Source organism: Phaenicophaeus curvirostris, chromosome 2 (assembly GCF_032191515.1).
Source record: "Phaenicophaeus curvirostris isolate KB17595 chromosome 2, BPBGC_Pcur_1.0, whole genome shotgun sequence".
Taxonomy (NCBI): domain Eukaryota; kingdom Metazoa; phylum Chordata; class Aves; order Cuculiformes; family Cuculidae; genus Phaenicophaeus; species Phaenicophaeus curvirostris.
Window position 1 is genome coordinate 22,329,061 of NC_091393.1, and position 15,431 is coordinate 22,344,491.

Consider the following 15,431-nt stretch of genomic DNA (forward strand, 5'->3'; position numbering starts at 1 on the left):
TTTATCTGCCCGATGCATCTGTAAGAAATCAACTCCTGTCTTATCATCTTCTGCTCCTACACTGGGACATGGAGCCTTCACTTTTAATACTCAATGTCAGTCTTGGGCAGGAAGAAAACAAGGTCAAAACCTTGCCTTTACGCAGTGTTAGCTCCTTTATTCTTTGGGCAGGAGATTAGATCTTCAAAGACGGTTGCATTTCTGAATGATGAGCCTATTATTTTTGTACTGGTTTGAAGGCAGGGGGTTTAACAGGGCACGTAGTGGTAGAGTTTTGTCCTGAGTAGCACAACGCCACGGTCTAACAGTTGCATCCAGAGTCGGTTTTTATCTTCTTTTATTTCTGAGAATGATGGGAAAAGAAACTTTTTTTTTATAACTTCTACCTAAAGCTAGCAGTCATTTGTACTTGCCTGACTTACGAGGAGCTACTGAGAGAGCTGGGGTTGTTTAGCCTGGAGAAGAGGAGGCTGAGGGGAGACCTCATTGCTCTCTACAACTACCTGAAAGGAGGTTGTGGAGAGGAGGGTGCTGGCCTCTTCTCCCAAGGGACAGGGGACAGGACAAGAGGAAATGGCCTCAAGCTCCGCCAGGGGAGGTTCAGGCTTGACATAAGGAAAAAATTCTTCACTGAAAGGGCCATTGGGCACTGGAACGGTCTGCCCAGGGAGGTGGTTGAGTCGCCTTCCCTGGAGGTGTTTAAGGTGCGGGTGGATGAGGTGCTGAGGGGCATGGTTTAGAGATTGGTGGGAATGGTTGGACTTGATGATCCAGTGGATCTCTTCCAACCTGGTGATTCTATGATTCTATGATTCTATGACTTTTTTGATAGTACAACTGTACGCAGTGAACAGTACTGTCTGGCATGATGTTTAGTATCTTAAAATGGAGGCACCATGTATCAGTGCAGCTGCAGACGTGCAGGGTTAACTCGTATCTTATAGGGGCGCAGCAGGAAAATACAAAAGTTTTAAGTTTGACTTCTTACAGGGTGGCTGGCCCTCCAAAGAAACAGCAGCAAGGCAAGCTGTGATGTGCATTTACAGTGTCAGTACACATCTTTTCTTCCTTTTGGTAAAAGTGTAGAAATTCACCTCACTTCTGTTGAGGGATGTAATTAATTCGGTGTATTGCTTGTATTTTTTTGTGGGTTAAAGCCCACCACAGAATTTCACTTCTCTTATAGCGCTCCAGATACTACCCCGTGCTCACTGGAGATAAAAGTACACAAAGAAATATTTAACTTACAAATACTTAACATACTGTAACTTGCCAAAGGGTGATTCATTTGTGGGCTTTTTCAGTGTGATCTGGCTTCCCACATATGAGTGGTCTTCTAAAAAGTATCATTTAACCATCTGAAAACAGGGATGTAGCTATACATCTTCACAGAGCACCTTGATTCAGGTTTTGTGTGCACTGTTATGCCTGTGCTTGTCAGTGTTGCATTGTGTAGCATTACCTTCAGGACTGTCACACTCAGCTTTCATGATCTTCCTCCAATTTCTCGGCTTTTTATTGGATTGCTGTATCGTTAGCATGTGAACCTTTTTATAGCTAAAATCTTGTTTACCGGATAGCTGCACACAGCTGTTCCTTAGTTTACAGGGTGTTCCACATATGCAGGACAATTGCAGGTACTTTTATAGATCAGATAGCAAGCTTTCATATGTCAAGTTAATAAATGCAAAGAATTATAGACTTGCCTTATACTTTCAGCTTTGTTCTTGAGATTTCCCCTGGGTTCAAACCTCAGCACAGCAAGGTTTTTGCAGGAGGAAGGAGCAGGCTGGTGCCAAATGCTCTCTTGGTGCTTAGAGTAGGTGCCTCTACTGTGGGTTGTTGGAGGAAGTGAGGGTTCATATGGGAGGACAACTCTGCTTGTAGGAGAAAAAAAAAAGTCGCTTCTATTTTTTTTTTCAATTTTAATATGCAATTATCCAATGTGGGCATTTAAAGAGAAGTAATTTGAAGCTTGCTGTCTTGAAGCTACACAGTGATCTTGAACTTTGCTGCTAGTAATGATTATGCAAGACTGGTCTTCTCCGTCTGTTGGACCTCTTGGTTGTGGTCTCATCGGCTCTGTTGTTACAAGATACAGCCTTTTGACCAAGAAGGCTCATTAAAACAGGCTTTGGGTTCCATACCTTTATTTTTGTCTTATGGAAGTAAAAAGTTGGTTTGAGTGAAGTGCACAAGTAGAAATTAGAGGAGTCCCTTTATTGGAGGGGAGTAAAGGAGTTTTTGAGAACTTCTTGCAGGTGGCACCTGAGTAGAAGAAAGGAGACCTGAAATGAAAACTGAAGTTTTTATGACCATCTAGACTTAGCTTTTGACTCCTTCATCTTCTCAGCTCTCTCTCTTTAACTTCCCAGGCTTCCTGTGGCTAATTTGCCTTTGTGAGCTACAGCAACAAAGTTTTTCCGATTGTGATAACCAGCACAGCTTTTCAAAAAGAGAGGGAGTTTCAGATTAAAACAGTAGCTGTTAATAAACACTCACATACTACTTGAGGAGGAGGACTTCGGAGCCAGGCTGTATAACAAGTGCTGTGCTTTGACTTTCCTTCCGAAAAGTCAGCTTGTGGCTCTTATGCCATGTAGATATTCTTCTTGTTTCCGTCTAACCTAGTTTGCTACAGATCCTCTCTTCTATTTCTTTCTCATTTTTAAAGAGAAAACCCAAACCAGTTCTTAATCCCTAGCTGGAGTTACCTACGCAGTGTCCTTGCACATTTTATAGTTGTGTGCTGTTAGAATCACAGCAGTTGAGTAAACCTGAATGCTTTGCCCTTTCTTCTTTCCTGTTTTATTTCTGTAAATACTTCTGCTATCTGCACTTTATTACTCTAACAGCACTGTGCTGTAAGCTGGCAGCGGCAAGGAAGTTTCCAGCATCACAGTGCTGGGGTATGGGCGTAGCAGCCAGGCACAGGGTACCCCCTTTAAATGTTTTATTCCAGGAAAATGCATGCGGTTGCAAAAATCATTTTTACTGTAACGCTGGGGGATGCCAGGTCTGCTACTGCTAATGCTGCTAATTGCAGCATGAGAGACCCTTGTTTCTAGCTGGATGCATTCTTCTGGGGTGGAGAGGTGATGGTCTATTCTTTTCCACCCATTCTCAGGACTTCCATGATTTTGTATTTTGTTTGTATGATTACATCCAGCTTTTTCTTCCCCCTTGGGTATCTTTCTACGTGTTCTCCCTCTGGCTGAAGTTATCCCTTGGTGCAGCAAAAGCTTTTGACTGCAAGGGGAAAAAGTGCATATGAATCCCCTAATCCTAGGACTTTCAGATCCTATTTTGAGCAGTTTAGATCTGCTGAAGTTGTGAATGAAACTGTAAGGAGGACCTGTGATTTGTCTTAACTCATCTATCTAAAGATGATTAAATTCTGATTTGATGAGATATTGAGCACAATTAGTTACTCAATTTTGCAGCATCCATTCTTGTATTTGTTTAGGAAATACTTGAATTACCACAATGGTGTTTATGTATGAAAGTTGTCCTTACTGAAGGACTTGGGAGGGTGGGATGACAAGAAAAGTAATGGCATGAAACCATCCCCCTAGTTAACCGGCCAAAGTCTTCCTTTACCCTCATTGTTTCCGAATGTTTTGAAATACCATTGAGGTTAAGCTGTTTGAGATGAGCTTCTCTCCTTTGTCCTGCATTTTTACGCTTCCCTGGGTTTTATACAAATCATTTATTTCTAAACTTCCTTACGCTGGTGCTGTCGGTGAGCGTGAAAGCTCAGCACTGTGGGTCCTGCTGAGTCAGCATCAGGCTGGAGGATTTGCCGCTGATGTGAGGTGGGCCAAAAATCTGCATCGCTTTGCTAGAGAGGCAGTTTCAAAATAAAGTTGAAAAGTAGGGGTTTTTTTTTGCATTTTAACAAAACTAAAGTGCAAAATCTGCAGCACTCGTGCTTCACCTGCTTTCCCATAAAATAAATGTACTTGCACTTTCAGATCAATGTGGATTATGATTTATAGAATCATAGAATAGTTTGGGTTGGAAGGGACCTTGAAGATCATCCAGTTCCAACCCCTCTGCCATGGGCAGGGACATCCCAGCCTTGAACACTCCCAGGGACGGGGCAGCCACAGCTTCCCTGGGCAACCTGGGCCAGTGTCTCACCACCCTCGTAGTGAAGAAATTCTTCCTCATGTCTTGCTTAAATCTGCCCCTCTCCAGTTTATACCCATTTATTCTAAACTCCTTTTTATTGCTAACGTTCAGCATGCTTGGGACTTAAGAGGGTATTGAAAAAGGGCAAAAAAAAAGAAAATCTGGGATTGGCACCAAGCAGAAAGGCAAGGGGAATACATGTGAGGGGCAGTTAAGGTTTTGGGAACAGAAAGGAGGAACCGGGCAGCTTTGGAAGGTGGACAGAGAATGGTTGACAGCATTGATTGGGGCTTTCTTCCAGAGAGCATTTTCAATTCTTAAGTTCATTTACAAAAGCCAACAGCAGCATGAGTGTTGTTTTTTTGGAGGAGGGTTAGTTTGTACTTTTGGAGGAGGAAAAAGAAGAGTCACTTCAGCAGTGGCAGGGACTGGGAAGCATCACTTGGAACAACAAAATGCAATTCAAGATTTCCAAAATGAAGTGCCTAAAATTAGGCTTCGAAGTCCTAATTTAAAAATGGAGAAAGTGGCTGTTTTCCAAGAAGGCTGAGCAGCCAGGCCTGACAGCACATTGCTCTCGGAAGCCAGCACGATTCTTTAGATGCCTATTTTGGGGATTTTTTTGGAACTCAAGTTCAGGCACTTAAATGTGAAAACTAGGATCCGTTGTTTCACGGAGTTCTCGAGCAGCAGGGTGAGAGCTGGAGGATTCTACTGAAAGGGAGCAGGCTCCCAGTGCTTTGAGCTTTCAGTCTAAAATGTTTTGTTCCTGCTGTTTGGTTTGCTTAAAAAGGGTGGCCTGAGGCGTGGGGTGAACCTTTATGTTTTTGTACCTTATCTTTGCACCTGGAAACTGAAGTTACTTCAGGAAGAAACTCAAGAAACAGCATTAAAATGTGACTAAGAATTCTTAAATCACTTTTTTGGCATAGTTTCTCCAGAATGTGTTTTCTGTGGGTAACATAGGAGAGAATTTCCTTTGAAGGGCTGGCACTGGTAAAATACATCAGTATTTAGTAGCCCTTTTCTCAGAGAGATGTAATGTGCATTAGAAGAACAGGTCATCAGTGGTGGTAGCCTGTATGAAAAACTTCCGTAAATATTTCTTTTAAAAAAGAAGAAGTACTGCAAGAAAAGCACATTTCTTTTTGATTATTTCTTTTTGATTTCCACACCAAGGAGCACTGAGGCCATCCACGCCCAGACTAAGCAGTAAGATGGAGCTCTCAACTTCTGCCTAAACCATAGAATCATAGAATCATAGAATCACAGGTTGGAAAAGACCCACTGGATCATCGAGTCCAACCATTCCTATCAAATACTAAACCATGTCCCTCAGCACCTCATCCACCCATGCCTTAAACACCTCCAGGGAAGGTGACTCACCCACCTCCCTGGGCAGCCTGTTCCAGTGCCCAATCACCCTTTCTGTGAAGAATTTTTTCCTAATGTCTAACCAGAACCTCCCCTGGTGGAGCTTGAGGCCATTCCCTCTTGTCCTGTCCCCTGTCCCTTGGGAGAAGAGGCCAGCACCCTCCTCTCTACAACCTCCTTTCAGGTAGTTATAGAGAGGTCGCTGCAGCATAGTATGTGTCCCAGCTTGTAATGCCAGAAGTGGATTAAGAGTGCAGAATATTCTGTGGAAGTCCAAAAAAAACCCCCAAACTGTCTATCTAAGATCAGAGGATTTTTGAAAATGCAATATTTTAATGATAACAGCTCAGTCTTGTTGAGGCAAGGTGTGACTCTAGCCTTCATTGGAACTAGATGATCTTAAGGTCCCTTCCAACCCAAACTATTCTATGATTCTATGATTATATTTGTGGTGCAGAATTGGAAGACCAGTAATTTTTTATTGTTTTGTTTAAAACATCAGATATGTGTTTTCCCAGATTAAATATTTGGACTTGAAGGAGTGAGGTGTCTTTCAGGTTGTAAGCCTGAGCACTTCCAGCCTCTGATCCGGCTTGCCTTGCTCTTCAGGCCTTGGTGCATTGGTAAGATTAGGTAGCAGAGGGGATGATTTCTTTCCTTTCCGTTCTAGAAAGGCAGGTTAGGAAAAAATAACTAGTGTATACAGAGGTATCTGTTTTAAGAAGCAATGTGTGGTAAAATTGGGTAATTTTTTTTCTGACCATACATACCAAATAAGGCTACAGATGTTATCTATCCAGACTTCTCTAAGGCCTTTGACATGGTCCCCCACAACTTCCTTCTCTCTAAATTGGAGAGATATGAATTTGATGGGTGGACTGTTTGGTGGATAAGGAATTGGTTGGATGATTGCATTCAGAGCGTAGTGGTCAATGGCTTGAAGTCCAGACAGAGATCAGTGACAAGTGGTGTCCCTCTGGGGTCCATACTGGGACCAGTGCTGTTTAATATCTTCATCAATGATGTAGACAGTGAGATCGAGTGCACTCTTAGTAACTTTGTGGGTGGCACCAAGCTGAGTAGTGTGGTTGCCATGCCGGGATGTCATCCAGAGGGACCTGGAAAAGCTTGATAAATGAGCCAGTGTGAAGCTCATAAAGTTCAACAAGGCCAAGTGCAAGGTCCTGCACAGCACCTGAGGCAAACCCTGATATCAGTATAGGCTAGGGGGTGAAGAGATTGGAGAACAGCCCTGCCAAGAAGGACTTGGGGAGTACTGGTGGATGAGAAGCTGGACATAAGCCAGCAGTGTGCACTTGCAGCCCAGAAGGCCAATTGTATCTTGAGCTGCATCCAAAGAAGCGTAGCCAGCTGATTGAGGGAGGAGATTCTGCCCCTCTGCTCTGCTCTGGTGAGACCCCACCTGGAGTCCTGTGTCCAGCTCTGGAGCCCACAGCACAGAATCACGGAATCACTAGGGTGGAAAAGACCCAGAGGATCGAGTCCAACCATTCCAATCCATCACTAAACCATGTCCCTCAGCACCTCATCCACCCGTCCCTTAAACACCTCCAGGGAAGGCGACTCAACCACCTCCCTGGGCAGCTTCTGCCAGTGCCCAATGACCCTTTCCGTGAAAAATTTTTTCCTGATATCCAGCCTGAACCTCCCCTGGCAGAGCTTGAGGGCATTCCCTCTTTTCTTGTCCCCTGTCACTTGGGAGAAGAGGCCAGCTCCCTCCTCTCCACAACCTCCTTTCAGGTAGTTGTAGAGAGCAATGAGGTCTCCCCTCAGCCTCCTCTTCTCTAGGCTAAACAGCAGAGACATGGAACTGTTGGAGCAGGTCCAGAGAAGGGCCACAAAAAATGATCAGGGGGATGGAACACCTCTCCTATAAAGATGGGGTGAATGAGTTGGAGTTGCTCAGCCTGGAGAGGAGAAGGCTCCAGAGAGACTTTATTGCAGCCTTTCAGAAGGCCTATAAGATCTAGACAGACTTTTTAGCAGTGCTTATAACACAAGGGGTGATGGTTTTAAACTAAAAGACAGTGGATTTATACTGGATATGAGAAAGAAATTTTTTACGATGAGGGTGGTGAAATACTGGCCCAGAGAGGTGACAGATGCCCCTTCCCTGGAAACATTCAAGGTTGGGTTGGATGGGGCTTGAGCAATGTGGTCCAGTCGAAGATGTCCCTGCCTCCTGCAGGTGGGTTGCATTAGATGTCCCATCCAACCCAAATAATTCCATGATTCTATGAATAGTGTGCATTGCTGAGGGGCAGCTTATAGGTAAAGGAGTGTTACGAGTGATCTGCTCATGTATGTGGTCACCTGCAGAATTTGCCTACTTCTAGTTTTAGGAAACATGCTGATTACAGTGTTTCAATTGGCCACTGCTTTAATTTTTCGGAGAGTTGATGTTCTCCTGAATTGGGAAACTATTCTAATTAAAAAAGAACCCTTGTAGTTACTGCTGTTGAAGCAGTGTTTAATGTTGTGTGGCTGCTGGCAGGCGATTTGATGCATTTTCACATGACCCCCTCTGGAACAAAAGCAGATTGTTTCCCTCTGTTTTTCTGTTACACAAATGAGTTCCTTTTGAAACAATTTCTTTTTCTGCAAATTCTGGAAATCGACACCAGTAGTTCTTCCTTTGCGGTGCCGTTTACAATCTGCTGTCTGATAATGCTGGCACAAAAAGCTTCTTTGGGGTAGCAGCCCAAAAAAATTTGAGACCTCTGCAGAACACCTCTTCCTCTTGGGAAATGAGGGTTTTTTCCAATTTTATGGAAGGGTTCAACATGGAGTTTCGTTTCTTGCTGTCTTTGCAAGAGCTAGGTGGACTTTGTTTCTGCTTTCTTAGTTCTTTCATTTACACATCTGCATTTTCACAGTCCAGCAAACAACGGTACGTAGAAAGTCAGTTCTGATTTGAGCCTTTTTGTGTATTTTTATAAAATGAAACTTTGGTTTTGAAACAAACTCTTCCATCTGAAGTCTTCCTCCACAAAGAGGAGAGATAGATGCTGGGTTATTGGATGATGCAGTGCTGCGTAACTAAATCAATTGGTACTGGATCAAAGGAACAACAGACAAATTAAATAAGTGGGGATTTCAAGCAACAAAATTAACTATCCCCTGGGGTGTACTTTTCCTGGCAATATTTAATAGCTGGGGAAAAAAGAAGAGCTTGCTCTGGATAACTTACTTTCTTCTCCTTGGAAATTATTTCTCCGTCTTCCTGATGTTCTGGTGGCACAGCATAGCCTTCTGTGTTAAATTTCCTTATTCCTAGAACACCAGCTTGCCAGTGCTGTGACCATTCACGTGAGCTTGCACAGTTTGTATGTCATAGTTGCTGGCGTGACGTAATCCCAAAAATGCACCTTCCTGTGAAATGTGTACTTATTTGGGCTGGGCTTCTTCAGTTGGAAAATAAAACTGGTATGAATCAGGATCGCAAAAGATTCTCAGCTATTTTAATCAAGCTGTTTTGTTTGTGCCTGGCGACCAGATTCTAGGGAAGCTTCTGTGCCTTTGCATAGTTCAAAGTGGTACAAAGACGATGCATGCGCAAGGGGAAGTCTTCTTCTGTGCGTGTCCCCAAGAGCTCTGTGGAAACGATGGGTTGGGTTTGCAACCAGAAATCCTCAGTGAACATGTCAGCCTTCTGCCTTGGAGCCCTGTGATGGTTCAACATGGGTGGAAGGGTAGAAGACCATATGATGTAAATGCCCATATCCAAGCCTGTTGTGTTTCTTGGTCCCATGGGCAGCCAGGCCCCCACCAGGAGTCAGGGGTCATTTTTTCTATGGCTTTGGTTGGCGTTTTTAGTAAAGAAGAAAATCATCTTCTCTTGAACAACTGTACAATTGTACCTGCTTGTGGAAAGTGTTGCTACTTCTTTCCTTTTTTAGCCTCAGGAAGATAAGGGGCTTATGTATGTACTGCAGCATATACTAGGTGCTGCCAATAAATACTGGCGGTGTGAGGAGCTCACATTTGAATCATTTTTCTGTACTGATGCTGGGTGAGTTTTATCTGCTAATGTCTTACCGGTAAGCAGTTTGTGGAACTGGAGATGCTCATGCCACGAATTGCAATATTTTCCTCACTTGCCTCTGCTACCCTCTCTATCATTTGGTAACTGTTTATCTGTGGGTTTTATGGGCTATTAATCAGAGCTGTAATCAGTCACCTATCTGCAAAAGCGATAGCAGAGCCGGTTTTCACTGCTTGCCTTCCCCTCCTCCTGCCTCGCGAGTGTTGCCAGCTATTCGAGGCTCTTTGTTTAAAGAGCTTCGTAGTATTTATTGCAGAATTTCAGCTCTGGCTTTCTGAAGGTCCAGTCATCCTCCTGCTCCTTGCAGAGGGCCCTTGCAAGATGCCAACCTGTATTTGCATTTAGAAAATACAGAATTAAAAAGAACATCAGGTTAATCTGAACCCATTATTTTAAGCTTTTGTGTAGCTAGATCCATGATTAAATACTTCAGTGCTAAATACTGCTCTTAGGCCAGTGGCTCTCTGAAACTAGAATAAGCTTTATGTACTTCACATATGCTGGTAGCATCGAGTATGTCCGCTGCAATTTTTGCATATTAGTATTTTCTTTGTTCCCCCTAGCAGGTAATAAAACTATTTCCACGAGATGAAGAACTAACATTCTCCTCCTCTTTCTGTGTCAATAGGTTATAGAATGGAACTTCTGGATAAAACAATCAATAGCTACCTTGATGTCTGGCTTGGACCCAGAGGTAAGATCTGTCAAAAAAAAAACCAACCCTAAATAAAATTGGTATAAAAGAGCAGATATTAGAGCATGAAGAACAGCTTCCCTATAACATCCTGACTTTGACGGGTGACTGCTTTCTATAGTATCTACAAAGCATCAAAATGTGTGATTCTGTAAGAAGTAAAAAAGTCTTTTCAATGATTGTGTTCTTCTGACCTGAGGAGCTGCTAATTTTTCAGCTGTGACTATCCTTAGATACTATTCTTCTTACTATTAGTTAAGGTCATGTTGTTAATCTCAGTGAGCAACGTCTCATGCAGATCTTTTTTAGAAATCTTTTTCTTTAGAATTTAAGAATAGCTCTTATTGAGAAAATATTTCTAAAAAATTTACATATGATGAAATAAAAATAGTCTTGGCCTCGTAGCTGAGCTGCTAAGGAATTTTTCAGTGAAAAAGAAAAATCTGTATTTTTTGGAAAGCATTGCTTCTTTGAAACTATTCTTTTTAAAGAAACAATGGTTTTGGTAGGTTCTTCACTGGGAAAAAGTCTACAGGTGGAAAACAATAATCCTGGTCAGCGCAAAGAAGAGAAAGGCAGTGGGACTGGGATAGGTGGTAGCCTAATGGTAAGGGCTTCCAGCTAGGGCGGGGCTGACCCCATTCCACCTGGTCCTGACTGGTGGGGAATAAATGTCAGCATCCCATATGGAGTGTGCATAATGATGCTGCTCAGTGGCTTGGCCTTTCTTCCTCCGATTGCTTCAGTGGCATCTTTCTTACATCTTTCTTTGTCCCAGTGAAACTCCAGTGCTGTTGCTGCTTCTTCGCAAGTCGAAGTCCACCAGAGGTAGAACAAGCCTTTGATCCTTCAAAGTGTATTTTCTTTTTTTTTAGTAGCTTGGTGCCCTTGTTGCCTGCCTCCTTGTACTAAGCCTGTTTAAATTAGTCTGGATGTTCTGATATAGTTTATTGCATGTGCTGGCATATGGTCTATATTTGCCACATCTTAAAAATAATGAACCCATAAAGGTGTCAAATCCAAGCAATTCCCCAACTTTCTTAACTGCTTCCCAATTTACATTTTAAGACCTCATTTCTTACATTCAAGATTTACATTTGACTCCTTTAAAGTTAAGTCAGGGCTGTGAATGCCAGCAAGACTTGAATTATTCATTTCTACTTCAGTAAACTTGGTTTCAATCCTTTGGGCAGGACTTCAGTGAGAAGAGTGAAATACGGTGGTGTTGCTGGGTATGGAGAGCACAGCTGCTCTTCAAAAGGATCGTGCACTTGTCCCATGTGTTTCCCTAAAATCCTCTCACTTGGGGTATTTCATGTGCAGACTGACTGCTCTGTATTTCATTGCTCATGCAAGGATTCCAAAAATTTAATCCTCCTTAGTGGTGCATATGCAAGTCTAATTGGGTTAGTAATGACTGGAAATTAATTATCAGGATCATCCACTGATAACCACAAAGGTATCCGCTTCACTGATAGCTTTGCTGGCTCTGTGAGGAAATAAGATGTGTACTACCAGGGAAGTTTGTTTGAGAGAATAAGGTGGAGAGGGTCTTTGAAGCTTTCCTTTTTGATTTAAGTTCATCTGTGGTATTTAGGATGGAAGAAGATTCTAAATTATTATGAGTAATGGTAATGATTTAGCAATACCTTATTCTTAGGAAGAGGATTATTTCTGTTTTCTTTAGCAACTATATAGCTAAAATCTTGTTGTTTGTGAAAGTCTATTGTAATGAGCAATGTGGTTCTAAACAGAAAGGCGTGCTGCTCTTCCTTTGTCCTCTGTGATTCTCTGGTAATTCCAGTACTAGAAGCATTTTGAGTACAGCTTTTTCTGGATGCATTGAACTCTTCCCCTTAAAAAAAACTAAGTGTATGTTTTTGTTTGTTTGTTTCAGATCCCAGAGTAAAAGGATGGCTTCTTCTGGAGAACTATACACCTACCTTTATCTTCTCAGTCTTGTACTTACTAATCGTATGGCTAGGACCAAAGTACATGCGGAATAAGCAACCATTCTCGTGCAGGGGTATTCTAGTGGTCTACAACCTCGGACTTACACTGCTTTCTCTGTATATGTTTTATGAGGTAGGAGAGAAGGAGGCTTGTGGGATTATTTTGCGGTATCTTTTTTAATTTTATTGGCCTATGTCGAAAATTATCTCTGCGGACAGTCCTCCTAAACCTGGGAAACTTCTTTAGAAATGTTGCAATGGTTCTTTGATGTAAATTCTCGAGGGAGAAAACCTTAGTTGTAATGTTATCTCTACGGATGTTATGAAACAAACGTTGCCTTAAACATCTATGCTGACCTTTGCTGGCAAATTTCAAATGTGCTTCTGTTGCTCGGTGCAAGTAAAATCCTGAGCTTTCAGCATGAACCTGGTGGCGCCTTCAGTAACTTCTCCTTGCCTAGAAGTTATGCTCAACGTGATTGTGCTGGTGGATCATAGAATCATAGAGTAGCTTCGGTTGGAAGGAACCTTAAAGATTATCTAATTCCACCCGCCCTGCCATGGGCAGGGACACCTCCCACCAGCCCAGGCTGCCCAAGGCCCATCCAGCCTGGCCTTGAACATCTCCAGGGACGGGGCAGCCACAGCTTCCCTGGGCAACCTGTGCCAGTGCCTCATCACCCTCATCGTGAAGGAATTATTCCTTATGTCTAGTCTAAATCTGCCCCTCTCCAGTTTATACCCATTGTCCCAAGTTCTGTCACTACAAGCATTTGTAAACAGTCCCTCCCCAGATTTCTTGTAGCCCCTTCATGTACTGGAAGGTTGCTATAAGGTCTCCTGGGAGCCTTCTCTTCTCCAGGCTGAACAACCCCAACTCTCTCAGCCTGTCCTCACACAGGAGGTGCTCCAGCCCTCTGGTCATCCTTGTAGCTGTAGGATTGTACAAAGTACTTTGCAGAAAAAGTACGGCTTCATTCAGAGTGCAAAATGTGTTTTATTTAAATATGTTTAATCGTGCACACACTCTTCACATCTGTTTCTCTCAGCTTGCAATAGCTTCTTTTGTGTCCTCTTAGTTTTGATGAAACAATTGCACCAACGCCGTTCTGATTCATCTGTTTCTTGGAAGTTAAAATTTGAACATACAAATCTATTTGAAACTGAATTGGACTTTCTGTGGACTTATTTTCTTTCCTGACAGAACAAAGATATAGGCAGTATAAAGCTTTCACTTCCCAGAGAGCACTTCAGCTGCTTTTACTTAGAATTGTATGATTTTGATTAAAGTGAAAATGAAGAACTATGTCAGTGTAAATAAGAATGTGGTCAGAAACTGACAGTGTGTGTGGCTTTAATGCACAGAATTATCTGGTTTGTTTTTAACCAGAGGCATTTCTTCCTTCTGTAAGGAGAGATTTCATTTTCAACATGCAATTACAAGTTAGAGGTAAAACTGCTACTACAGATTTTTTTTTGGCATTTGCTTAGGAGTATATGAAAGCTGTAATTCTCCTTTAAGTCTGTACTTAATTCTCTAGTGGTTTACAAGGTCAGTGTTTAGGTAGGAAGTGATTTACATTTGATGCTCTTTCTCTTGTGTAGTGAATTGTCTAGTCAAAAATTACTGAGTTGGATTTTTAAGAACTTTGACACTTAATTCTTTGGCAGGAACAGTTTTGGATTCAGCAGGTCCTTGGGACAGTTTGTGTTCTTGATGTGCTTACATTTCTGACCTCTCTGTCAGGGTATTATAAGCCAGAAAAATTTCTGTGTTGATCTGTTTAATTTGTCTGAAATTAATGCTGCTGTGGACTTCGTGGACAACATCTGCATTATTTTATGCAGCTACTATTTATAATTATTTAATAATCTATTGTCTTAACCTCTGATTATGTAATTGAGGGTTTACAAATACAGTCTTCTCTTCAGTTGTACTAAGGATGGATAAAACTCTTAGGATAGTCAATCTTTTTTTCCTTGAATACTTGGAGTAATACTCATAGTTTCCAAATGAAAATTACTGTAACATTCTGCCATGTTACAAAACCTGCTGATAAATTTAAACAATAGAAAAGATGCGAACTGTTGATCTTATAAATGCCTTTTTCTTGCTAGCAATGGACTGATTACCAAGAAAGGACTGTTTGCTGCTTCTGAAGTCCTCATACTGGTAACCAACTGAATAGCTTTTATATTGTGAAGGAATGAGACAACTAAAATACAGTGAATATTAAGCTTCCTCCTTCTTGTATAGTGAAAAACTTTGCATCAAAGTGAAAATCACTCCTAATGTAGCGTTACCTGTATGGAGGTGTTCATTGGTATCGTAAATATAGCTTCTCTTTGTCAATGGGGAAGACACAAAGGTGTTATGAAGACTATTAAACTCATGATAGTTGCTATGAAATGTGTTTGACAGCACTTGTAAGCTAGATGTGAGGGCCAGTGTGGCTCTGCAGCAAGAGACTGATCCCACAAAGATGCTGCCAAGGAGGGAGCCGTGCTGACCTAACACCGTGCTGCTTGATGTTTGCAGGGCCAAAGTTTGCATCTTCTTGTGCCTCCAGATGCATTCTTTAGCTGTAGCACCTTCACAATTACCTGTGTCAGTGTGAAGCAAGCGATACCCTTGCTTGGATGACATGAGTCATGGAAATCTGGCTTTGAAGCATTAGCCATACATAAGTAGCACTTTATTGTATGGGTACTCTGTTTTAAGATAGAATGGTGAAGAGCAACATCGAAAAAAAGAGGTATAACTCCCTGTTCTCTTCCTTGTCACTTTGAATTTCAGCTGTATTAAACTCTTTTCAATCCTAGAGTCATGGTTTAACCCCAGCTGGCAACTAAGCACCACACAGCCTTTCATTCACTGCCCCCCAGAGCAGGACGGGAGGATGAGAATTGTGTCAAAGTGAGAAAAGTTGTGGGTTGAGATAAGAACAGTTTAATAATTGGAATAAAATATTAACTTTTTGAAAATCGTAATGGGAAGGAAAATTTTAAAAGGGACAAAAATAAAACCCAGGAAGGACAAGTGATGGAGTTGTTTAGCCTGGAGAAGAGGAGGCTGAGGGGAGACCTCATTGCTCTCTCCAACTACCTGAAAGGAGGTTGTGGAGAGGAGGGAGCTGGCCTCTTCTGCCAAGTGACAGGGGACAGGACAAGAGGGAATGGCCTCAAGCTCTTCCAGGGGAGGTTTAGGCTG

The 15,431-nt window shown here is 42.2% G+C and overlaps 1 protein-coding gene across 1 annotated transcript in view; it reads left to right on the top strand.

Moving 5' to 3' along the window:
* The window catches only part of ELOVL5 (ELOVL fatty acid elongase 5), a 40,220-nt gene that overhangs the window by 11,485 nt on the left and 13,304 nt on the right, over positions 1 to 15,431 (top strand). The window contains exons 2-3 of the mRNA XM_069851521.1: positions 10,203 to 10,268; positions 12,166 to 12,353. Coding sequence (XP_069707622.1) covers positions 10,211 to 10,268; positions 12,166 to 12,353 — 246 coding nt within the window. The 5' untranslated portion in view covers positions 10,203 to 10,210. The remainder of the gene's footprint in view (positions 1 to 10,202; positions 10,269 to 12,165; positions 12,354 to 15,431) is intronic.